General features: G+C 47.6%; 2 protein-coding genes across 2 annotated transcripts in view; one reads left to right on the plus strand and one right to left on the minus strand.

Moving 5' to 3' along the window:
• coro7 (coronin 7) overlaps positions 1–27,271 on the plus strand; it is a 161,949-nt gene that overhangs the window by 64,182 nt on the left and 70,496 nt on the right. The gene's annotated exons all lie outside the window — the stretch shown is intronic.
• vasnb (vasorin b) overlaps positions 12,700–27,271 on the minus strand; it is a 30,106-nt gene continuing 15,534 nt past the window's right edge. Inside the window, exon 3 of the mRNA XM_080776817.1 lies at positions 12,700–17,000. Coding sequence (XP_080632943.1) covers positions 14,909–16,975 — 2,067 coding nt within the window. The 5' untranslated portion in view covers positions 16,976–17,000 and the 3' untranslated portion in view covers positions 12,700–14,908. The remainder of the gene's footprint in view (positions 17,001–27,271) is intronic.

The following is a 27,271-nucleotide window of genomic DNA, read 5'->3' on the forward strand; positions in this document are numbered from 1 at the left end:
TCCTCGGGGTCGGAGTTTACAACCAGGGGTGAAGGGTCAGGTGGAATTCACCACCGTGCCCGCGGGTTGTTTTAAAAAGTGCCGTGTGTGTGTGTGTGTGTGTTTGTGTGTGCGTGTGCTTGCGCGCGTTTTAACTACTTTAACCTGCGATGATCCCTTCCAAAAGAATTAACAAAATGGCTGGCAATATGTTACATTGCACCGCATTGTGAGTTTGTAGATTAGCTATTTTTTCTATTGGTGGTATGATGAAGTATATATACTGCATAGGGCTTAAGTGTTTAACCCCTTTTGCATTATGTTATGCTTTAGCTATTGGAAAATAGCAGAGCTACAAGCTCGCGCGCTATGAGCTTGTAGGTCTGTCTGCTATTTTTGAAAAATCGAAGTACGACTGACATAGAAACATAGCTTTTTTCAGAAAACTGTCAGCATGTAGAAGACATTTTTAGAATCTGATCTGTCAAAATGGGTTTAGTCAGGGCGTGATTGTGTTTGTGGAAAGCATTGATTGATATGGAATGCACCAGGATGCAGTTCCATCGAGCCTCCAATCCTTCTCCCACAGCCAGTTGGACATATCAGCGTCTCGCATCTCACCATGTAAGGCATGCCCTGCTAAACGCCACGCCGCTGATATTATTACCGTTGAGATTTATATCCATGAAAACAATGTCTTGACGGCACGCGATACATCCTCGTAGCGGCTAATCCCGTTTTCCACACGCGTGAGGAGGACGAATCCTCGGCCCGCTGGAGTGATGGAATTAAATCAAGCTGTCCGACACACAGACACCCCGAGAGTGCACCGCCATGAGGAGGATTACAAGCACCTAATCCGTGCCTGTCGCCACCTTCTACTCAGCGTAAACACTGCACAGGCGCGCACACACACACACACACACACACACACACACATACACATGTTTGTATTGCTATACTTACATCAACATGTTGCGATGATGCTTTTATGAATGCATTTTTGGGAGGCCATTCTTAAATTGAAAAATCGCAGAACTACAAGCTCTACTACTACTACTACTACTACTGCGTCGTGAGCCTCTAGATTGTGGTGTGCAACACCGGCGCTGAATCAGCGAGGCATAAGTCCAACCCCATCCTCTAAACCTAACCTCTAAACCTAACCCCATCCTCTAAACCTAACCTCTAAACCTAACCCCATCCTCTCAACCTAACCTCTAAACCTAACCCCATCCTCTAAACCTAACCTCTAAACCTAACCCCATCCTCTAAACCTAACCTCTAAACCTAACCCCATCCTCTCAACCTAACCTCTAAACCTAACCCCATCCTCTCAACCTAACCTCTAAACCTAACCCCATCCTCTAAACCTAACCTCTAAACCTAACCCCATCCTCTCAACCTAACCTCTAAATGCCTTAACGGAACCCCAATCTGAATCTTTTTCTAAACCTTTCTTCTTCATTTAGCCTAGTAACAAGTATTGTAATTCAAATGCACATGCACGCACGCACACACGCACGCACACACACACACACACACACACGCACACGCACACACACACCCACACACACACGTATACACACACACACACACACACACACACACACACACACACACACACACACACACACACACACACATACACACACGTATACACACACACACACACACACAGGTCCTGTAGATCCATGCCATTCACTCCACTTTGAATAGCCACATGTCAGAATGATTGATCGTGTTTTCCAGACATCAAACAACGTCTCTTTAAATAGTGACGCCATATTGCCCCAAACTCAGGTGTTTCTGTTTGTGCTGGCATTGCAAGAACGGAACAAACTCGTTCAAGTGGATCTGTTTTATTTAAACAGATCCACACACTACACACACACTACATCTCCACTTGATGATACGCAGAGATGGTTCCATCATGCGAAGACAGCTAAACACTGCACTGTCCATGGGTGGCGGAATCTGCAGATGTGTGTCACTGTGTGTGTGTGTGTGTTGGCATGACACAGGGGCTATTTGAAAGACTGCAGGATGTGTACACACTCAGAGGTGTGTGTGTGTGTGTGTGTGTGTGTGTGTGTGTGCCCCCTGATGGCGGTGAGGGATGGGGGACATAGCCTCTTGACCCCCGTGGTGCGGCTGGCTCGCACCCTGTCAGCATGATGCTGCTCTGGGTCTTATGGAAGCCATGCTGCTGCTGCTGACTCTGTGCCGTGGGAGGTGGTGACACAGAAAGCACTGCATTGCTGGTAGTGGTTCTCAAACGTTTTAATTTCATGGACCCCGTGTTTGGTATGCATTAGGCCACAGACCCCCATAAGGACCCCATGTTTGGCCCATGTTTGGTGTGCATTAGGCCACAGACCCCCATAAGGACCCCATGTTTGGTGTGCATTAGGCCACAGACCCCCATAAGGACCCCATGTTTGGTGTGCATTAGGCCACAGACCCCCATAAGGACCCCATGTTTGGTGTGCATTAGGCCACAGACCCCCATAAGGACCCCATGTTTGGTGTGCATTAGGCCACAGACCCCCATAAGGACCCCATGTTTGGTGTGCATTAGGCCACAGACCCCCATAAGGACCCCATGTTTGGTGTGCATTAGGCCACAGACCCCCATAACTCTTGAGAGTGTAGAGAGAGTATAGAGAGAGGAAAATAACTGGTTGGAGTAACGTGTTCCTTCCACGCGCTACGTCCAACCGGGGAAACTCCCCCCCTGTCAGGCGAAAAGAATCGGCTTGGACTCCTCAAGGAATGTTGGAATGGAAAGTCAAGAGAGTTGAATCGGAGGGTCGTTGGGCAGAAAGGGTCCACAGATGGTTCTGGTGTTTCAGGATCAGGGCATCGACTTGCTCCTGTTTTCTATTTCCGACGTATACGACGGTACTTGAATAAGAAAAGGGGGCTAATTCCCCTATTTTAAGTGTGTGTGTGTGTGTGTGTGTGTGTAGTGGCTGTGTGGTGTTGTTGTTTCAGTGAGGCTGACTCATGGCCATGCAGGCTGCAGTCATGACTCAGGATCATCCCTTCATGCCGAAAACCCCTCGAGCCACACTCATCATCCACACTTTATTGCCTCAGCCACGGAGCTTAGACAATCTGCGTGCGTGTGCGCTCGCGCGCGTGTGTGTGTACAGTATGTGTGTGTGTGAGCGAGCGTGTGTGCGTGCGCTGTACAGTTTGTGGCCCCTTGCTGTGACATTGAACCCCCGCACGGGGAAATGATGTCAATAATGTTCATAGTCTCTGACGATTGCGTTCATGGTATTATAGATTTAGGCACACCGTGGTTATTTAGTTTTTGGGGGACTGTAACAAACTTGTGATTTTATTGGATTTCACACAATCAGGCCGGCCTATGAAGTCTGCTTCTGTTACATAGACCTTAATGAAAAGCGTCTTACATCTTAATCTCAATGCCCGCCTTGTTGAGAATTTGATCTCCATATTATTCCCCATATTTTCTTTTTGTAAACACTGCTGTTCGCATGTGATTGGCTGGATGAGAAGGAGTTCTTTGTGACGGTCTCCCAGCATGCCTTTAGGCCAGGAGTTACGAGTATAATAATAGAAATAAATCTGGTTGTTAATGTTTCTGTAACTTTCTCGTCCGTTTTCCCTGTAAGTTATGGAATGTAGAGGTGCAATAGTTAAAGATGAAGTGCCGTGATCCGCCCAACCCCAAAGAAAACAGGATGATCACATACTATGATTAACCCATTTAGGCCTGAAAATACCTAAAATACCTATGTTTCTAGGCCTATATCACTCAATTTATCATGTCGAGGACCCCAAAAATTATCTGTAATTGGCCACCGACCCATCTGAAAATATGTTGTTCCAGGGACCTCCCCAGAAGCAAAGATTTGAGTTAAAAACGTTTGTTCTGAAAAAATATATTCCAAATTTGAGGCACATTTTCAGCAGACCTTACAAGCTCGTAGCGTGCGCTAAAACATAATGTTTAAAACCCCAAAAGGGGTTCCCGCCCAAAATGGGTTATACTAGGAGGAAGATTTATTTTCAAAAAAGTGTTAAAATGTTTTTTATGTGCATGGCCACACCCACCAGTTCATTAAGTATACCTGGTTTTCACCTGGTTTTCACCGAGGGAGACTCGGAGTAGAGCCGCTGCTTCTTCGCCTGGTAAGGATCGGGCATCTGGTTAGGATGCCTCTAGGGAGGCATGTCCCACTGGGAGGAGACCTCGGGGCAGACCAAGGCGCAGATGGAGGGATTACATCAACTCACTGGCCTTGGAACGCCTTTAAGATGCAAAATGACGTCCTGGCACAGGGGGTTATAGTGCGTAAAACGTAACCCGTCGTTCCTTGGCTTGGATTGGGATAATTATTAACAATTCAATTTTGATGAAATAAGCTTTTTTCAAAATAGCTAAAGTAAACCAACCACAACCAGGCTTGTGAACTTGCAATTTTCTATATTGTTGCACGACACCGTTGAACCATGAAGTACAAAATAGAGCTTTAAGTGGTTCATTAGACTAATGTATTTGGTTGTAGGTGAAGCTTGTACGTCTGCTGTTCTCGGCGCGAGACAATGTTGCACGGCAACGTATGAATCAGGCTTAAGCATGTCTGACAAGAATTTTCCGCTTACCAGAAAATGTACTGCATTCAATTTTGAGACTTGGCATAAAGGACGATCCTGTAGCGTTCTGTTTGTAGTCCTTGTCTGGGAACGATTTGAGTCTGAAGTGTTGTGCCGTGTGAGGAGGGACAGCAGAGTGAGGACACCACAGTGACAAATGAGTTGTTGTTGGTGACCATGACAGGAGACTTCCCTCTCAATAGTACCTACCCTCATTGTGTCAGACCACTAGTTTGGGCACTTGTGGTCAGAACCAGATGTTCTCGACCAGCCAAGGCCTTCTGTCAGGTTATCTCAGCTGCAATGGGCTCTAGGCACACACACAGGTGTTACCGATGATACTAATGAAGGCTTTGTTCCATTCTGGTCAACCAGAGACAGGGTGCTGCTTTTGTCGATTGCTGGCCCACTGGAAAACACTCTGCTACACCAGTGGGTCTCAAAGACTTAGTGTCCTTGACTGGTGTACGGGTCTGTACCTCTGAGAGTGTACACATGGAACCAAATTATCCCTTATACGGGTCCATTTGGTTCCATTTTATCTCTTGAGTTATGGGGGTCCTTGAAATGTCAAAGTCTGAAAAGCACTGTGCACTAAATGGAACGGAGCCTTTGTTAATTAGTATCATCGGTAACACAAATACATAGATGTTGAATCTTGGGCTGTTTTCAAAGTGGTATATTTTACTTATTACAAAGACGTTATTTTGGCTCCCACCTCTCCATCACTTGATACGTCAAATGGAATTTGCAATAAGAGTTGAATCCTTCTCAAAGCACAGTCGTGTCTTTGCAGCCCAAAAGTCTCATGGTGCTTTATTGAGGATGTTTGCATAAAGTGATTCATACTGTACCTGAGTGGGCCCACGTTTTGCTGGCAGCTGTGTTTTATAATGTGTTGAATAATGTGTTGATTGTCTTCCACCCCCCCCCCCCCACACACACACACATACTAATTCTATCTTTACTGGCAATTTGGGTGACATAGATTTAGCCTGGTGTGTGTGGAGTGAGTCGTCCTGGTCAGTTTGGCCACAGAATGTTGTCATTGATCTCACATCTGCACGCTGCAGAGGGAACGGTTCAGTTGAGCTCCAGCGATATCCGTACGATTGAGTCATTAGAGCCTCGACTGCCAATAACGTGTAATGAAACGCACATGGATTCTACACACTCAATAGCGGCAGGACTGATCCATGTTATTTCATTCTTTTTATCAACACACTATTATTTTACCCTGCGTTCACCCCCTCCCTAACCCCCTCACCCTCTGTGACCCTCCCTCTCCCTCTCCCCCCCCTTCTCTCTCTCCCTCTCTTTCTCCCCCTCTCTCTCTCCCTCTCCCTCCCTCTCTCTCTCTCTCTCTCTCTCTCTCTCTCTCTCCCCCTCTCCCTCCCCCCTCTCCCTCTCTCCCTCTCTCTCTCTCTGCCTACCTCCTCCCATCTTCATTAATACCACATTTCCCCTCGGCTTCTTTTCCTCTCTGAATAAATAAAATCCCCTCCCCTCCCCGCCCGCTCGCCCTCCATTCCTGTGAAATGAGAAGCACATTGGGCTTAGCGTGTTGCGTTCCAGGGGTGACAGGCGGTTCTGTTTAGATGCTCTTTAATTCCAGAGCTGGCTCTTGGAAGCCGAGTGCACCATCCCAACCCGCACACCACACACACAAACACACACACACACACACACACACACACACACACACAAACAGGTATAAGCACCACCACCTCTTCCACACACGCACGCACATGCACACATGCACACAAACACACACTTTTATTTATCTTTATTATTTAAGTTTTCCAAATTCTCTCAGCTAAAAAAATTATAAGAAAAAAAAACACTTGACATGTACTGCATTAACAGAAAATCAAAGTACACACTAACTACACACTCCAATCATTTACACCACCACCAATCAGGTTGTCTTCATCCTTTCTTCAGCACTCAGCATCTTGGTTCCAAAATGTTTTCAGTACATGTGGCCCTTCATGAATACACCATCCATCCATCCATCCATCCATCCATCCATCCATCCACCCATCCACCCATCCATCCATCCATCCATCCATCGCTTTCATAGCTTCTGAGCCTTTCCATTCCGATCCCTCTGATCATTCCATTTCTTTGATTTCAGGGTTTCTGTTTCCTCGTCTCATCTGCTGGTTCTGCTCTGGCCGTGTCCTCTCCTTGCCTTGTGGTTTGTGCAGAGCTCCACTCTCTCTGTGCGCATCCATATTTACACGGCCCTTTCTACCCCCTTCGTTTGCCGTGTTTATACCCGACAAGCCAGCCCGCGTTGACCCGTTCCAGTAAGCATTCCACCGCAATTCATATTCGGATGAGAAATGTGTGTGGCGCCCGGGGTGGGGGGAGAAAAAACAATTTGGAAATAAAAAGTCCATCTTGGGGAATCGACACCGCCGTTTGTTTTCGGATTTCATAACCAAAGGAACAGCAAATGGAATGTATCGCATGTGCATATAGTCTGCATCCACGGTACGTGCTACGACGTTTATAGCCATTGAAAGCATATCAAACCAACACCAAAGTCAAATCCTCTTCCCTCTGTATCTTTTTTTAGGGTGGCCGTTAGGGCTCGGCAAGTAAACGAAAATATACCGAAATCAACATTTCAAACCTAATAAATCTTGTAGGTTGGTCGAATAATCAACTAATTGACAAAAAAAAAGAGATTTTTAAATAATCGACAGAATTGATTAGTCTGGTCACTTATGCCCTGTATTATACACACACGCGTTGGCATCGTGTCATGCGGTGAGTTTGGAGATCATTTTGTGCATCTGCTATTTTCAATAAATTTTTAAGTTCCGTTCATTAATGGTAATCGAGGTCTACTCTAGTGGCCGTAGCTGGGGGTGGGTCTCCGAGTCAGATTCCTCAGTCCCTAACGGACCTCATCAGAGCCACCTGAGAAGGCCATCATCTGGGCGACTGCCCCTCCCCCAGCTACGATACAACACTGTGTTGTTTCGAGGGAGTGGGGGGGGAGAACGGCTCGCAATTCAGTGGGAGTCACGTGGTTTTGACAAAACAGCCTTGCTTGATGGCTCTGTTCTGCCCTCCTCCCCCCCACCGAGCAGAGCTGTTCTGTCCAAACCCACTGTGAACACCCATTGAAAATGATTTGCGAGCTGTTCTGCCCTCCCTCTCCCCCCCAGAACAGAGACTGAACACGCGTTTCTGCCTGACGGGCACCACGTGGCTCTGCCTGCCCTGAGGGGGCTGCACCCCACACTGCCCCCTAAGCCGGGGTTGGAAGGAGAGAACGTGTGATGGAGGGGTGCAGCATCAGGCATTTAACCCAGCGTCCCTATTTTAGGGCATGGCATTATGAAGGCAAAACCTTTAAAAAAAATAGCTGATCTACAAGCTCTTTCTCCGGAGCATTGTGAGCGTGTAGATCTGCTATTTCCGCTATAAAAAAAAGAAATAGGGCTTAACTGGAGCCAGAGCTCCAGGCTCCAAAAACAACTCTCTGTCCTTCTGGGTATTGTTATTTCTTCCTTCTTCCCTCCTCCACTCTTTTACTCTCCACCGGTCTCACAAATCTCTGCCTCTCGCTTCTAAGCGTCAGGTTAGCATGTCGCCACATCAGAGAGGCTGCGAACAGAATAACGGAGATCACACGAACCGAAGACAAAAGCCCTGTGGGCGAGAGCCCTTACAGTACATCATTAATTGAAAGCAGTGTCAGCGGTTTGACCCGGCTGCGTGCCTGTCCAACTATACTAGAGAGGCTAGAGAACATTTTTCTTTCAGTGCCATCGATCTCTGTGCAGTGAGATCAGTTTTTACAAGTTCACGCATGGCTGCGATTGTATTATTGCTAATGGCTTTTTCTGGACAAACCGTTCTGTCTCTCTGTGGTTGGATCTAAAGCAGTGGGGTCCACATCTAGGGTCCTTGGCGAGTTACGGATCTGTAACTCGGCGACAGAGTTGAAACTATAAAGTGCCCCTCGTGGCACAGGTCTCCACCACAGGTTAGGTTGTGGCCTCCTGGTGGCGCTATAATAAGCCAATGTGAAAAAGGTGCCACACACGGACAGAGTGCAAAACATACTCTCTGCCCATGCCTTCGGCCTGGTGGAGACAATAACATTGAGGATTTTATAATGCAGATTAGATTATTTTTTAAGAAACATGTCAAATGCACGTCCGTGGCCTAAACTGGCAGAGTCTTACAAGTGCTATACTTAAATACACTTTTGATGTACTTTTACTTTACTGGAGTAGGCCTACCTTTCTATACTTTGGCTTCTACAAATATTGTACTTTTATTCGACTACATTTATTTGAAAACTTTAGTTAGTAGTTCCTTTATTTATTATTACAAAACATACATTATCCACTTCAGCCCTATATACATTTTGGCCATTTGAAAATAGCTGATCTACAAGCTCACAATGTGTCACATTGCGATTCACGGCGCATTGTGAGCCTGTAGATTTTTTTAAATGGACATACCAATACTTTTGTGCACTTACTCAATTACATTTTGAATTCCGGACTTTTTACTTGTAACAGAGTATTTCTATAATGCACTATTGATACTTTTTACTTAAGGTAAAAACCTTTGAGTACTTTTTCCAGCACTGCTAAAAAGGTTGAGAATCACTGGTCCAAACTAAAGCGTCCTAGATGTTGTTGAAGCGATCGTTTCGGGTTACCGGGAGGTCATCTGGGCCGCGTGGGCGGTGTGTGTGTGGCCCGTTGGAAGACGGACAGGCCGTACGTACGCAGAGAGAGACGGAGAGAAGCAGCGAGACGCACAGGAGGGACACTCGTAGAAACGAGAGAGAGAGAGGAGTGAGGAGGAAATGCCTATTCGCGGCCGGCCACACGACTCCGTGCCTTGACACATTGTCCTTGGCTTCCTCGCTTTCGGTCCTCAGCCCTTTGGTTTGGAAACAGTATCCAAACCAGGAAAAAAAACTAAAAAACTAAACAAAAGACACGGCAGAGAGAGAGAGAGCCGTAAAGAAAGGGGGGAGGGGGAAAAACATATTTAGTCAGCAGTGATTTTGCATGGATTTTTTCCCTTCTTGATGATAATTGTAAAAAAAGGTCCCAGGGAGCCACAATAGGGCCCATTGAGCAGCGCTGCAGCGCGGGCTGGATGCGAGCCGTCAGTGTTGGCTCCCAGCCAGAGGCCAGGTCTCTCTTAAAGACCGAGGGGAAGAAAAGAGTGACTGTTTTATGGAAGGAAAGGAGAGAAACAGGCACGCACACACGTACCATACCTTCCTCTTCTGCCTGCCCACCCCCCAACGCCCCCTCTCTCTCTCCCTCTCTCTTCTCCTCCTTTCTCTTCTCCTTCATTCATGCACAGGGAGCGCTTCACGGACACGCGGCAGGACAGAAAGACAGTAAAATTGCGTGCGCTCATTCAGCCTGGAGCAGTATTATATGCTGACATCATCTATTTGTCCATTCCATCTATTATCATTTTTTTGTACCTGGATTGACTCCCACTGGTTGGACATGTGTGAGCGATTTAGCCTCACCGTTGAGCTGTTCGCCGTAGATTTTCACTTGGCGGGGGGGTCAGTACAAGCCAACGGGTCACTCCAAAGTAAAAGCAATGTATTGTAGCCTTAACCCTAACAGTCTAATTTGCAGTGGTAGAAAAATAACTCACATTTTCTACGACCTGAGATCAGATTCTAAAAATGTCTTCTACATCCTGACAGTTTTCTGAAAAAGCTATATTTCTATGTCAGTCGTTCTTCGATTTTTCTAAAATAGCAGACCTGCAAGCTCGTAGCGCGCCACTCGGTGGCGCGCTATGAGCTTGTAGATCTGCTATTTTTCAATAGCTAAAGCATATCATAATGCTAACACTAAAAGGGGTACCCGCCCAAAATGGGTTAAGTAAAAGTGTAATTATTGCAATATAGAAAATAATCTGTTGCAAGTAAATGTCTGGAATTCAGTGTAAAAGTTCAAAGGTTTTGCCATCAAAATGTACAAAAGTAAAAGTACTCATCACCACTGCTAATTGTGACTTCTAGCATGTCTCCTGTACCATCACTGCAGTGTAAACCTAAAGGGTCACTTCACCCCTTTTTGCAACCAGATCTTATTTTAATGATGTTTGAGAGACAAAAAACACTTTCCTGGGGGTTTTTATGTGGGCAATATGTGTTTTTAGATATTTTAGTATTTCAAAGTGTCCATGATGTCATGGACACTGGGCTCACTTACTTCCTGGACTACTACGTTGTCTCAGTAAGACAGCCCTCCCCCAGGATCCACAAGGATGGACATTGCACCAAAGCATTATGGGAATTGTAGTCCAGGAAGGAAGTGAGCCACATTGTCCATGACATCATGGACACTTTGAAATAGTAAAATATCTAAAAACACATATTGTCCACATAAAACCACCAGGAAAGTGTTTATTTTCTCCTAAATATCATTAAAAGATCTGGTTGCAAAAGGCTGGATCTCTGCCTACATTTTAAGCATCCTTCTGCCATTCAAATTGAAACGGTGTGGAAAACCCACCCTAGATGAATTGGATATAATTCACCCTTTTGAAATTCACTACACTTTTTTGTTTTATAACGTTACTGTATTATTCTAATATACTGTAAGCAATTCAAAATGTGTTCATTGAAAGTGCTGCATTTTTCACTAGATTAATTTGTTTTGCTTGAAGAGGACTTTTAGCTGTAAAGTGTATTGAATTAGGCCAAAATATAAAATAAAAACACTATCTAAATGAATCAGGCAATGTGGGGTAAAAATAGTCAAAGTTTATGTAATCTAAGTGATGTTGACAATGGCATGCACCAACACTGGTATGGTCCTTTCATTTAATTTGTAATAACCGGACCCTTTCAGAATTCAATTAAATGAACACTGCTCATTTTGTAGTGCAAGTGGGAGGAAGTGTTTTCACCAGACCTGCAGGGGGTGCTACAGGCAGGGGGGTGCCATTGTTTCGTTGGCTGGAATGTTTCCTCTGTCTGTGTACAAATTGAAATAATGGGACCAGCAGCAGCGTGTGTTTGTGTTGTTAGTGTGGGTCCTTGCATAACGGCTCCCAGCTGTACGCCTCTCTACCTGTGTGTGTGCGTTGGTGTTCCTGTTGAGCGTGCGTGCGTGCTACATCGATCCCCTGCCAGGCCAGCGTTCTTCTTATTAAACACATGGGTGGTCAGCCCAGTGTGTTGTTGTGTTGGTTCACAAACAATGCTGTGCCCATTAGTCTTAAGCCAGTGACTCACCCCAGCGCTCTGGTAAAACCCACCTAATACCTTCACATCAGCATGTTTTCAATCATAAGCTTTATTCCATTCTGCCTGCAGCTATCCGCTGTTAAAGGAAAAGAGACCTCTTGCCCTCCAACGAGACTTGTTAAAGTATATATTTATTTTTTCAGTGGGGATGCTGTACTGTGAAGGGTGTAACGCACACACGCGCGCACACACACACACACACACACACACACACGCACACACACAGAGAGTTGTATTAATTGTGCCACCTTCGCTGAGATACCCTGAAAGGATAGTGTACAGAAATAACTGACTTGCTGCCTGCTAGGTATGACCATAAAATGTTTGGGGCACACACGCACGCACACGCACACACGCACACACACACACACACACACACACACACACACACACACACACACACACACACACACACACACACACACACAGTGTTTTAGGTATCTGATCAGGACCTCTGCACTAACTGAATTCAATTTATGGGCACGCTTTGTGGCACACATCAAAATCACAGTGTACCATACCACAGGTGACTTTGAAGTGAAGAAATACCCTTTTCTCTTTGCCTGCACATATTATGCTTCATTTTTTCACTGTAATAGTAGTACATTTTGTGCATTGTATGCCGAATAGCAAAAATAGGTGGTGTGACATCCAGTGTCATACAGTGCCTTGCCTGTCAGTCAAAGGTTTATCCCGGAGGCAAAGCGCTGGAGTGAAATTTAAACCTATTTGTAGTTGAGAGTTTAATTTATTGCCCGTCAGTCAAAGCTACATCCCAGAGGCAAAACATTGAAATGAGAAGTAGACATGTTGTACTTTACTTTTTTTTTAATTATTCATCTTTTTTCTCCGTGATAATAATATCATTACTTTTTTCCACTTGTACAAATAAATTCACTGAACTGGAAAAGACAAACAAAAAAAAGGACATACACACAACAAAGCGCTTCCCAAAGTAAACAGGGAAAAATAAACAATTACATTGAAAATATTTTTGGATACCTTCAATGTTTTCTATTTTTACAGACAAGGATTCCAGTTAAATAGTTGGATTATTATTATTGCGCGAAGACGTTCTCCCTGTGCGCTGGAAATACTGCATTGAAATTTTGCAATTCCCATTTTTTTAATAGGTAGAGTTGTTGGGGAAGGGGGGGGGGGGGGTGTACTCTTTGGCATGAGGGCACTTTGTGCGTGATGATAGCAACTCCATGTACAGTATGTGGGTCTCCCTGCAAGACAGAACATGCTCTTGCATTATCACACTGATGTTGACAGAGGTCTACACACACATGCGCACACGCTCACTCACACAGACACACACACACAGACACACACGTACAGGGTAGATCTTCACCTTGCAGAGGAGGTCAACCTGCACCAGACACATAAAAGGCAACTTTCGTGTAGCTCTTCTCCCACCCCTGGTGCACAGATTTGGATCTCAGCCGCGGTGCGCCTCCTCCACAACAGCCTTCCTGTAGTAGGCCTCTCCCTCGCTACACATAAGTCTCATTGTCCTCGACTCAGAGAGCATATAAACACTTGGAACACTTTTTCGCTGTGCTGCGTCTGGCGTTTTCATAGTCTGCTTGGGTGCAAGTGAGCAAAACTGCAACCCTCTCCTTGCCAAGGGGAAGTTAATGGCGCACGTCGACATGCCGTGGGAGCTAATACTGCCTCGGGGAAACGGCAGTAAACAACAAACCGCTATCTCCTGCTTGTTGTGGGCCCGGGGCCGGGGGCCGTTCGACAATGTTCTTTGCAAATTGTGGTCAAATAGTAACTGGGTCTTTGCTGCTTTCCGGGGAATATAAACAATAAATACGGTCTTTAAAGTACTTGTTTCCCCTCGGGTAGAGTCATGTGCGTGTGTATGTGGTTTAAGAAGGCTCGAAGTATGGTTGAAGCTCAGCTGCTGGGTGTGTGTGTGTGTGTGTGAGTGTGCGTGCAACTGGGTCCCTTTGTAACTTTTGTAATCTTGCTTATACCTCCTCTTTGTGCTCAGGAAAAGGGGGCGGGACCACGTAGAAGGGGGGATTTATTCTGCGTCTGCCCAGACTTACATCTACTTACGCCGTCTGACATTCTGAGTGTAAAGCCCTTTGATTGACTTTGCTGGTGCGAAATGAGTTTTAATCTTCAAACATTGTAATCTGCTGTTTTGTCTGTCTGTTAGTCACAAGAGGTGGGGAGGGCGGGGGGGGGGGTGGAGGAGTTAACTTCTAACAGTCACACAGTGAAACAAGAACAAACGCATAATAACATTAAGACAAATATATATATAAAAAAAACCAAAGTATTGTATTTACAACATAAAAAGAACAATGCCATTTTCACAAGGGTCAGCCGTTCTGACTGAAAGGGTTCTCTTCATTGGGTGACTTGGATGTCATTCACAGCAAGCACCGCCCACGTTGGGGGTAGTGCCGAGGGTGCTACAAAAAGTAAAAAATATTTTAGTTTTTAGTTTATTTCAGTCATTGCAACGACAGGGAAATGGCAGCACAGCCCCATTTCAGTCCTTGGCCCTTCTTTTTGAAGAAATTAAAGAGGGTGCGGGGGTCGGGACCCGGAGGGGGGGGGGGGGGTCACCTAAACCTTTGACCCTTCCGCTCCAGCCAATAACAACACGCCACCTGTCCCGGCCACACTTGGTCTTTGAACCACGGCTGACGGTGGGCGAGCTGAGAGCCTGCCAGGCCAGCTATGTGACTGAAGAAACATTGCAGTAGCGGAATGCAGCATTATGTAAAAATGAAGTAAAAGGCACTTTTTAGAACTTTCTCTAGGTCCTAAAACATGTTTTGAATGTTTCATATCTGTTTAGACGAATGATGGGAAATGGGTTAAATATTTATACAGTATGTTCAGTTTCTCCATTGCTGGCCGGCTGGCTGGCTGGTTCTCTCCTTCACTGTCACCAGTAACAGTAGCTGGAGTCTGTAGTTCATCAGTGGGAAGAACCCAGCTCAGGAGCAAAGTACTCCTTTTTTTTTTTAAGTTCAAATGTCACCAAACCCAGCGTCAGAAGTAGGAGGGCTTGTGGGAAGACATGTTGTTGTTTGACGTACAGTGATCCTGTAGCAGCAACACCTCGTATTCCAGGTTGCCGTTCTGAACGGCCGGCTCGGGCATCATGAGCTCCGGCTGTTTCTGAGGCAGGGCCCCGTTGTCCAAGCCAGACTTGACTCCCTCCAGTTCCAGCTGCGAGGGATCACAGTCCAAGTCCAGCTGGCCCTTCTTGGCCCTCTTCCTGCGGACGTAGCACACCACCCCCACTGCGACCGCTATCAGCACCACCAGCAGCAGGATGGCCATGGCGGGCACCAACAGGGTGGTCAACCTCTTGTCCTCCACCTGCGCCCCCGTGGTGCTGTGCTGCTGTGCGGCCGTGTGCGCCTCGGTGCAGGCGGTGTCCGTGCCGGTGGGCGTGCCCAGCGGACTGGCACAGACGGTGTAGGTGGAGTTGGGCCTCAGGCCCCTGAGCGTGTACTCCGGGTAGGAAGACGGCAGGCTGAGCTGCATGGGCCTCCGGTCGGGCCCGGAGAGGTTGCGGTAGGTCAGGCGGATCCCGCGGATGTACGGCCGCATCTCGATGTAGCGGTGGAGGTCCAGCAGGATGGAGGTGGAGGTGACGTGGCGCGAGCTGATGTCCGGGGCGTCCGCGGTGACGGTCGCCATCGACACCTCCTCTTCGGGGGACGAGGGTGCCGGCGGGTGGCGGACCTCGCAGTAGACGCCCGAGGTGCCGCGCGGGCACGTGCAATCCACCTGACCGCGCTGGTCCAGGCGACAGGTGCCCCCGTTCAGGCAGGTGTTGGGAGGACAGAAACGCTGCTCTACGTCTATGCGGCTGCCGCTGCTTGGCGAGGCAGGCGCCGGCGGCAGGGGAGAGTCGATGTCCGTGTCCACGGGGTCGTCGTCACTGGACCCGGGCGCTGCTGGGATAGACCTGGTGGTACTGGGGAGGGTGGTGACGGGAACCGGCACGGTGGTGGTGGTCTTGACGGTGCTGGTGGTGACCGTGGTGGTGGTGGGGCAGCCGAACTCTCGGTGCTCCAGTCTCTCCAGCACCTTCCCAGCGTTGATGGGCGGGAAGTGGCAGCGGGTCTCCTCCGTCCTCTCCAGGGTGACGCCCTGGGCCCTCAGCCAGCCGGGGAACCAGGACAACGTGCAGAGGCAGTTGAAGGGATTCTCGGCCACCGTCAGCTTCTTGATGTGAGGGAAGATCTGGGCGAAGCCCTGAGGGAGTCCCTGCAGACTGAGGCTGCTGATGTCCAGCTCCTGGAGCTCCCCCAGGTTCTGGAGGTGCTCTATCTGGAGAGGACCCATTGGGTTCCCCGCCAGGTTGAGGTGGATCAGCCCCCGGGCCTCCTTCAGGGCCCGGGGAAACGACTCCAGCTGGTTTCCCGAGACGTCGAGCTCGTGCAGGTTCCCCAGACTGGCCATCAGCTCCTCGTCCAGGCTGGTGAGACCCACCCCGCCCAGCTTCAGGGACTCCAGGTTGGGGGTCTGGAGGTCGGCGTGACCCAGGGTGGGGAGCACGTTGAAACGCAGGTCCAGCAGCAGCAGCCGGGGCATGGAGAGAGCGGGCAGCGATGTCAGCTGGTTCCCCTGCAGCTTGAGCTCCAGAAGCTGCTCCAGGCCGTTAAAGGCCGCGGGGTGGATGGTCTTGATGTGGTTACTGTACAGATAGAGACGCTCCAGCAGGGCCATGCCCTGGAAGCTCTCCTCCGAAATGTGGGTGATCTGGTTGGACGACAGGTCCAGGTTTCTCAGGGAGGTCAGTGGCTCAAATACCCTATCAGGGAGCTCGGTCAGTTTGTTCTGGCTCAGGTCCAGCATCTCCAGATTGTCCAAGCCGTCAAAGTCCTCTGTGGTCAGGCCCTCGATGCCGTTGGCAAAGAGGTAGAGGCTCTTGGTGGCCGGCGACACCGCCTGGGGAATGGCGGGCGAGCGTCGCTGGAAACACAAGATGGAGTCTGGCGTGGTGCAGGAGCAGTCCTTCGGGCAGGCGTTGGACATGATGCCACCGGGTAGGAGGAGGAGGAACGACAGGAAGGGCGTCAACGGAGTGAGGAAGACCTTCATGGTGGTGGATCCTTCTCTCCTCGGCCTGAAACGAGAGAGTGAGGAAATGTCAGTGAACTGAACTTTGTACGCAACACTCACAGATATATACAACTGTATCATAATGTCAACGCTGGCTGTGATTGTGCGACCCTGCAGGACAACGCAAGCAATTGTGTTGTGCAAAAAGCAGTACGAATTGTATCTCGGTTCGCTTTCCTTGCAAAGTCCTGTGAAGGCCATGTTTTGAGTGTAGGAGCCCCCAGCTGTTGGGCAACAAAAAACAGATACACGAAGCACAAATGGACTTTGTTTCATAAAAAAAACTATTTAAAACTAGAATAATATTAAGCCTCCGGACTGGCACAGGTCTGTTATTGATTGATTGTGGCGTCCTTTAATGTGGTTTTTCGAAGGGCTTACGTTGGCTGTGGATTTGTATACTCCAGTGATCAAAGGCTGTTTCCTCAAACAATAGGCTCTGGCAGTGACCTCAGGGCCCCGGAGGAACTTTACAACTCTAGGGAAAAGCTGTGGCATCTTGCCACGCCGACGACAAGAGTGCCACATTATCCGTGTAACGTGCTGTGTAACTAATAGTATTGTGATGCTGAGACTGTTGTCTCCATCCTATTCCTTGTGTGTGTGTGTGTGTGTGTGTGTGTGTGTGTGTGTGTGTGTTACTAAGCTACCCACATCACTACCATCTACCGTACTGCACACTATGGATGTACAAAGGAGGATAGTAAAGTGTGACATACTCCACTGTATATTTACACACACACAAGGCACTGACGAACCAATCCATTGTCATTCTGTCATCCCTCGGATGATGACGAGAATAAAACACAACAGCACATTTACACATACAAGTGTGTACACGTTTATGCCCTCTTAAGGGCTTCTAAAATGGAAAACTGTCTGTCACATGCCGTCAGAACGGCCTCACCATAAACGGCACTCTGGTTTCTCCAAGTTTCCTCTAACGACAGCGAGCGCCGTGTGGCCTCGTCTCTCTCTCTCTCTCTCTCCTCTCTCTACCATGGAGCACGTGGCCCCGGCATCTGTGCATCATTTTCTCTGTGGTGTTCTAAACTCGGAGGAGAAGCTACACTGATAGCCCGGAGCTGCTTCCCTGACCAGAGACTCGGCATAAATAACACACACTTTCTATGTTGTCATTAAGCGGAACGACGGCCAACAAAGCTGCAGTGCTAAACACATGTCTGACGTGCCGTGGAGGAGGAGGCGAGAGAAGGCTGAAATACGCAGAGGAGCCGAGGGGAGTATAGGGCGCCTGGAGAGAAGGAGCCTTATACTAATTTACACCCATTTCACCTGAGCCCTCTTCAAGGCTCAAAACAAACACCTGGTCGAGCTTTGGCTCACAACTTGAAAGGGTCGAAAGAGGAGGGGGGAGTGATGGAAGAGAGGGAGAGAGGAATGGAGGCAGATAAAGGAGGAACTAGGCGCTGAGGAGAGTCAGCAAGACAGTTTATCATTCTATGGAGAGGAGCGGAGAAGGGAACATCTCTATCTGTTGGCCAATTTGTCTTCCTTTATCTTCCTCTCCCCCACTTTCTGTCGGCCTCTTTCTTTCTGTCTATCATTCTATTTGAGTCCATACCTCCCTCTCCTGAGTCTGAGAATAACTGTGTGTGTGTGGTGTGTGTGTGTGTGTGTGTGTGTGTGTGTGTGTGTGTGTGTGGGGGGGGGGTGTTTAGTATCTGAAGATCACAATAATGTGATATATGCTAACACAATATTTTATTAACTCAGCACAGGAAGACGGTAGACAGTGCTTTTTCGGCTGTTTTCTTAAACCTGAGATATTGATAAATTATACAATACATTTTGATAAACTTCCCTCCCTGGCGGTGTCATGCCTTTTTTGGTTGGGGCTGAAGGCCCCCTGTTTAGGGGGGGGGGGTCTTGTTATTACTTTGTTGCTGTCTAGACTAGCACCACCTGTATGAGTAAAGCCTTGTCACTGTTTTTCAGATTTACACATAGTTCACGTACAGAACATGGTGTTCTTCTCGTCCAGTTCAAACCTATTACTCCAGAAATGTCCCAGACAAAGCTTGTGACATGTAATTCTCATCAGTTGTTTTCTTTTACTTTTTTGTTTTACTGAAAGTTGCAGCCTTGTTCTTTTCTCAGATGTTTTGGCACAATGTTTTTCTTTTCTTTTTTTCTTCATATAAATAAAAAAATCATATATCATCGTCATCTGGCCCGGGGTCTCTTACGGGTCTGTAACTCTGAGAGTGTACAACTCTAACCAAATGGATGGGTCCATTTCTTTCCATTTGTATACTCTCAGAGTTAAATAATTGCGGCCCCAGAGATACCATTTTTTTTGAAAAGCGAGTGCATTGCCCCAGATGAAAAAGTTTAACTTGAGAATCACCGTGCTAGCCTCCGTGGGCCAACATACAGTAGCTATAATCCGCCATTCCTCTGTGCAACGTCTGAGGTCTGTTCTCTTTGAAGCCAGACTTCTTTGTCTGCACAGAGATAGACTTACAGTACATAAACTCCACTGTAATGTACATGATCATTTATAGTTAGCAAATTGCTGAGCTGTCTTTTTTAGTTACTTTTTTTGTTGATGGGCCATTTATTGTGGGTTGTGTTCTGTTCCTTTTCACAGATTTACTTGGTCAATTATAATTGATCTTTTACGTGTACATGTACATGTACACAAATGTTTGTGATTTACCGTTGTAGCGATGAAGCAATTACTCCGACAATGATCTTTGTATGCCAAAGGAAACAGAACAGAAACCTTATTTACGTACAGGCACCCATGCCTCCTCCTCTGAAAACAGGTTTCGCGGCTGCTCCGCATGTTGAAAACCTCACCAACCGGACGGTGCCAAGTAGATATTACAACAGCAACAAGAGCCACTGCCATCTTAAATAATATTTTCTTGCCTTGAATTCTTCGGTCTCGCTCTCTCTCTCTCTCTGTTTAATGAAACATTTTCTTTAGAGAAAAACACTGCCTCGAATGTCAGGCCTTGGAGAGTAGATCAAGGCTTTGGGGGGGTTGCAGAGGGGAGGAGGTATCATCTCATCATCGCCGCGGCTGTGGCATTTATTTTCCTTTTCGTTTCAGCATACTTTTCTTTCCTTGAAATCGCAACCCCCATGGAAAACATTCATTGATCTCCTCTTCTCCCTCCCGCGGGGTCCAAACCAGAAGGGACCGTAGCCAAAGCTTTGGACCCTGCCACCAATGCACTGCCGTTATTATCCAAATTATTCAGAACCGCAGCAGAAAGACAGACAATATCTATATAAGAAATGACAGAAGTGTAGCTATAACAAAGCACCCAGTTAAACCATTTTGACCTGAGATCAGATTTAAAAAATGTCTTCTACATCCTGACAGTTTTCTGAAAAGGCTATGTTTCTAGGTCAGTCGTTCTTCGATTTTTCAAAAATAGCAGACCTACAAGACCTATGAGCTTCGTAGATCTGCTATTTTTCAATAGCTAAAGCATAACATTTTAACCATGATAAATGCCTATTGTCCTGTGACAACGAAATGCTACACCGATGTATACGACAAAATATAAAACAGGGCTTATGTGTTTCATGTCCAACAGAAAGCACCTGCTACCAGGAAATACATTGCCTCCTATAACCTTTGCCAGCCATTGCAGAAAAGTTGGAGGCGGTCAGCATTGCAATTGTTTATGGAAAGCCTGGTCTGATAACATCTGGAGGTGGTACCGTAGCTCGCCATCAGTGCCAGCTGAGCTGGCACCAGAGGTGAGGGGGTTGCAGTTATCCCATAGTTTGAACACACACAGTGCCCTGGGGGAAGGCACTGGAACGGACTAGTAATTACATAGAGAGAATGTCATAATGGATTTAGGTAGAGAGTCATAAATCAAGAGTAACTGCTTTCGACTTTATTGGTACTTCATATTGTACGGGTTCCAAATGTGGAAATCAAATTTGTAGAAGTTCTGACTGATTACAAGAAAAACTGTCTTTCCAAGTTCACTGCAGGGTCGCAAACCCTGGAAATGCGGTGATTGGAAAGGGAGTGGGGGAAATACAGGACGAGAGCTTTTGCGTTATAGGAGTTGGAAATGATGGAGAGGCAGATAGGAGAGAAGGAGAGAGGTAGAGAGAGAGAGAGAGGATGGAAGCTGCATGTGTATACACAATGAGGGAAAACAAAGGGATTTGGAAAGATAAACAGGGGGATGAAGGAGAAAGGAAGGACTAGGCAACAGCTGGATTGTACGCAGGCATTCTTGGGTGTCTCAGGTTTTCATATCATCACAGACTAGCCAGGAATTTGTGTGTGTGTGTGTGCGTGCGTGCACGTTTGTATGCAACCATGTTTGCATGAGTGAGATGTGAGAGACGCAAAGGAGCGTGAGCTGTGTAAGTATGAACTGTTGTGTGAATTTACTGCCTGCACTACTATGTGCATACATGTGAGAAAGAGATATATGGTATGTCTGAAGTTGTCCAAAAGACCCGTCCCAACCGCTTCCGGAGTGACTCGGGTAATATCATTCTGAGCCGGAGACAGCTAAGAAGGGACCAGAGCCAGAATACACAACATCAATGCAGCAACGTGTCGTAAAGAGATGGAAGCATGGATCGGGAGGGAAAGGGAGAACATGAAAGAGTTAGTGAGCCGTGCAGATAAAGCGGAAGAATATTTTTCATCCTAAAAGTCCGATACGGCATTTCTGGGCGTAGCTCCCCCGGGCCAGAGTGTTTATTTGACCATGCCTCATTCCAAATCAGGCCAGGCACATCTGATAACCCTGAGGTTGGCAGGAGGGGGGAGGGGGGGTCTCTGCACACCATGCTCAAGACCATTATAGCTACGATTCTCCCGACTTGCCTTTGCTCATTGTGTCTTGTGCAGCGTCTTATCGGCGCGCAGATAAGGGCCCATCGTGGCATCAGTACAGTATGATCCCCTGGCGCTGAGTGACTCGTGACTGTGTGGCATTAACTCAAGTGTTCCGGAGCGAGCGGAGGGCCCCGGGAGAAGAGAGGGAGAGGAGTGTTAGCAGACGGACAGGCCTGTCATCCCGCACAGGGAGGAATGCAGCCGTTGAGCTTCTCCCTCCCCTGCCCTTCTCTTCCTCTGCCGTTCTTGAGTTGTAATTTCCTTTCCTCTCTCCTGTGCGTTTGTGGAGACATTCCTGAGACAGGCAGCAGCTGAGCTCGGGAAAAAGGGGGAGCTTCTCCTAAGCCGGCTAGGTCTTGTCGGCCTAGCGTTCAGAGATTAACAGAATGTTTTCCCGGTCTTTCAGACTGGATAAGTGAATGTGCAGCAATATGGGTGGTGAGACCCTTTTTTGGTTCAATTGTTTTTAACAACGTCTCTGTTTTCTTCTTACTTTGGGCCTAAAGATAATCATAAAGTGTGCCGTTTTTATTGAGCGCATTGGCTGACTAGTACGCTAGCATAGCACACACAAAAAAAGATCATGGGAACGTCTTTACGCAACACCGTGAAAGAAAAACACGTGGCCAGTCCCCCGGAAAAGAAAAATAAAGAGTTGAGAAGCTGTGAAAAAGTAAAAGAGAGAAAAAAAATCTAATCTTTTGTCTCTCACTCGCCCTCACCCCTGTCCTCCTTTCTCTCGTCTTTTCAAGACCAGGAGGAAAGGAAAACACTAGCACAGGGAACAGAAAGGTTCTGTCAGCAGGAGGAGAGGAGGGGTCGGAGAGGTGGAGGAGGCCTGGCTTTTGGGTCTCGTCAATTAAAGCCCCACAGGCCCAACGTCAAGAGCCCTTATCTTCTGAGCGGAAGGGACACTGAGGGGGCAGAGGAGGAGGAGGTGGGTGGTAGGGGGGTCATACAGCACAGGGACACTGAGGGGGCATGGGATGGGATGGCAGAGGAGGAGGAGGAGGAGGAGGGTGGTAGGGGGGGGGGGGGTCATACAGCACTTGTATAATCCAGCAGAACAGGCTGGATACTGTAAAGGGGGGGGGGGGGGGGGGTTGTGTTGAGGCACCCTGCCAAAGTCTTGGTAAGGGGATAAGGCTGCACACACGACAGAGTGCATACTCCCATTAAAGAGGGCCCCCTTCTCTCTCTCTCTCTCTCTCTCATGGACGACGTTATCTTCTAAGGAAACAATGCTTGCGGTATGTGCATTAGCGCATGATCTACTGCACCGCGGGTAGGCAGGTTCAACGTCGTGGCGATGGAGTGCCACAGCGCGAAGGCATCGGCCTCAGTCTGTCATGTAGGTGCTATAGCAGGCATGAATGATACGCGTCTGCAGCCGTAATTTACACAGTACAAACTACAAACGGTACACAATGAGGATTTTACTGTGTATGAATGCTAGAGATTAACCCTCTCCCGGGGTCTCTATCCCTGTCCCTATGAGAAAAAACAGCAGCCCCACAGCTGGGTGCTGTTACCCACAATCCAGCGGGGTCATCCCTCAACATGACAGAGAGGTCCCATAAACGCTGGCCCTCCTGCGTGCGGTTGGCCGACTATACAAGAAAGAACCGCACGCAGGATGGGGAGAGAGACAGTGGACAGACAAAAAGCTGTTTGCGGAAGCAGTGTTACACAACTTACAGTAAGCGTTTAACAATGTCGGCTATGCTGACCTCAATGACTCGGTACGTGTGATATGCAGTTGAGTATTTGGGTTTTTGGTATGTGTTAATTAAACGCATCGCCAGTATTATGCTCAATTGCCGGCCGTACCTGTTGGACTACTTGTGAAATATATGCATTCAGGACATACTGGCTCTATGAACACAGAATAACCTTCACAGGTGTTACCGAATGATACTAATTAAGGCTCTGTTCCATTCTGGTCAAACAGAGTCGGGTTGCTGCTATTGTGCATGTTGGAAACACTGAAACATTGTAAACACTGCTACACCAGTGGGTCTCAAAAGTGTCCTTGAGTGGGTTCCAAATGTTTGGGAACAATTGGCAAGGCAGAGATAGACAGTTTAAGTTTAGAAAGAGAGTTTGTGTTTACTTTGTTTGTTGACTCCTTTCAGCTTGGTGTCCCTCTGTTATTATAGACTTTCCAACAGTGCATCTACACGCTCACAACACGTTCCGTGCAACGCTGTCGTACAACAAAGTATAAAATGGGGCTTAAGTGGTTAAATATGGGGCAAAATACTCCAGATCTTAATATCGAATAGAGTGTGGTTTCCATTGAACTGATCCAGAGACTGTCCTTGTACTACACAGTAAAATCCTCAGTGTCAATCTAACCCCGAGAGTGTACAAAATGACCCAAGCGGGACCCCTTAGCACTGTCGTGTACATCAGTGCCAATACTCATCTGGAAGCCACAAAGGCCATAGCTGTGCTTTAAAGTGGTGGGGTGGGGAGGGGTCAAAGCATTGTAATAAGGTTTGTTTGACCACAAGAAAAGGTCCTCCAACCAACCACACTCATATTGGTTCAGTTCTGCCTGCACTGATTGATGTCAAACGATTGTTGCTTTAATTAATACAAATTCTCTCTCTTTCTCTCTCTCACTCACTTTTGTCCTGTCTCTTTCGCTTCTCATGTCCTGGACTTAAATGAGCGAACAAAGCTGCTTAGCATCGGCGCAGAGAAGAAGAAAAAAAATGCCCCCCTTTGTCTCAGGATTTATGGCTTTGTTCAGGACTGCAAGGCCATAAGGACAGTGCGATGGCGGTGCCATTAGTGGCTGCAGCCAACGGGGACATGAAAGAGAGCTTAATGTATATAGTTATGGGTTGAATGTGGGGCGAACCGCACTGCAGGAGGGGATCCAGGGTTCAGTCGTACAGCCACCTGTTGTAACCACATGAACCCTAGCGTTCCATTGACCGCTGGCAATCTACAAACTTTGGCATAGAGGGGGGAAAAGGAGGCGGCATAGCATAGACCCCTGGGGGACTCCGATCAAAGTATGTGGGCTTTAAGTGGTTAAGTCACATTTCTTGCTAAACGCTGTGTTTATTATTCTAGAATAACAAACAGACGACGAATAATGTCACCTGATCACTCGCCTGCCCTCTGTCAACTACATATGATCAGATAGCATCAGTCCAAAGGGACAAAGTTCAGTCCGACCAATGAGGCGTAGAAAGAGACTTAGGGGTCAGAGGTCAGGCCCAGATAAGTGCTTCTACTGCTGCTCAATGTTCTGTGTCCTCTGTTGTAAGTCTGGTCCCAGACAACACAGATAACAGGCCCTGTTTGACACTGGAACACACCCAGCTTTGGTTTCACAGGCACACACACACCTGAGCCTTGCTTGTCCCAGCCGCCCACAACAGGTGCTTTCTCCACTCCTCCAGGGCAATGTGAAACCCTAAACCTGCTGGAGTGTGTCTTGATTTGAACGACGCGACCTGCGCCAGAGCACCGGCGGCTCCCTGCCTCACTCCCAGCCACCCGCACACACTCCTGCCCCCAGGGAGAGAGAGCCTGTTGCAGGGGGAACGGAAGCAGGAGGAGGTGGGCGACCGACAGGGCGGCCGGAGTCTGCTTCCCGAAGCAGCAGATGTCTGCTCGCAGCCTCTCTCTACGCCTCCTCTGAGCTTTAAAGCACGGAGGAGGTCAGGCACCATGTGGCCCAAAAGGAAATGTGGACCATTTCCTCTCTATATTATCTTTTTTTATTCTAACTGATGGAACCCGATAGGATAGCGAGTGACGCTCAACTTTATTTATTTTGCTCAGAAGATGCACACAAGAGGACGGACAAGCAGGTGCACATACATAGACACAAACACAACACAGTCGCGGTCTTTGTCTTGACCCTGACATTGACAGATCAGTCTGTCACCGGCTGGACCCTGATCCCTGTGACCTAGAGGGTCAGGCGACCTCTTGAAGGTCGCGGTCACAGCCCGTCTCTGTCCGCCGGAACCATGAGGCACAATGCCTGGCTTTGTCACACACCTTCCACGGCGCCCAGACATGACGCTACAGTCAAGTGTCTCAGACCTACTCTACAGGGATCTCGCAATGTGTGCGGCCGCGCACATGCGCTCGCCCGCACACACACAGACATACACACACACTAGATCAGGGATATTCAATTGGCGGCCCGCGGGCCACATGTGGCCCGCGGAGCGCCTCCTTGTGGCCCCTGGAAGAATTTTGAAAAAAAAAAAAAAAAAAAAAAAAAACATTTTTTTTTTTTTTTTTTTTTTGAGAATAATAATAGGGCTAATAAGAGTTACAGGTATGGTGTGTGCGATATTAATTGTGAGATTACCATAATGACGGTAATCATTAAAGGACCACTTTTCAACCTATCTTCATATAATAGGTCCTCACTAATAATCATGATAAAATGACAAAAAAAATTCTACTCGGTCTGTGTCACATAGGAGGGCTGTGGGCAGTTCAGAAACCCACCCAACAGTGACATCAATGGAGAATCCAAGCTAATAGAAACTGCAGGCTTTCTAGTCCTGAAAAGTTGCGAAAATGGAAGCCATCATTCTCACAATAATAAACCCTGTTAGGGTCCATTTGGTTCCATTTGTACACTCTCAGAGTTACAGACCCATAAGGGTCCATTTGATTCCAAACCATTTCCCTGGAGACCCCCTGGAACTGCCTCAAGGACGCTGGGGGTCCCCGGACCCCACTTTGGAATCACTGCTCTATGTAATGTTTGTGTGTGTGTGTGTGTGTGTGTGTCCGTCCAGCTGATGGTCGTTAATGTCAAAGCAATGCTGTTTATGCACTGTCAAATAGGTCTAGGCCTACATCTATTCTAAGGTGGCATATACCTGTATAGGCATATTACCCTGCTCATTACTGTTCTGAAATATACATAAATCTTCGTGTTTGAGCACAAAAAGCATTTTGAGAACCCACAAATTTCCGCGCTTCGCGCGCACACTGTGCGGCCCCCCACACACAATCATTCTACAGTTGTGGCCCCCGGCCTAATCTAATTGAATACCCCTGCACTAGATGCTAACACAATGTGTTTCAACACCCTATTGACTCCCGGCAGACATTTATCCGTTTCTCAATCATGATGTTCAATGTCTGTCTGTCTGTCTCCATGTAATCCAAGCCTGCAGCCTGGTAATGATAAGTTGCATTATCAACGGATACGCCTCGATCAGGTGCTCCAGCTGTCCAAGCGCCTTCCCTGGTGGCTCACGCTGTCTGCCACCCATATGGTTGGTGCTTCCATCTTTGACCTGCCTGGCATCAGTCTCAGCCTCTCTAGTGGCATAGAAAAGGCCCTCCTCTCTGTGAACCCCCCACCCCCTCCCTCCCACCCTCCGTCCTGAGTTGGAAGTTGGAACTCACCTATGCTTAGTTTCTATGGC

Source organism: Protomyctophum bolini (assembly GCF_963924005.1).
Source record: "Protomyctophum bolini genome assembly, chromosome: 11".
Classification (NCBI taxonomy): Eukaryota; Metazoa; Chordata; class Actinopteri; order Myctophiformes; family Myctophidae; genus Protomyctophum; species Protomyctophum bolini.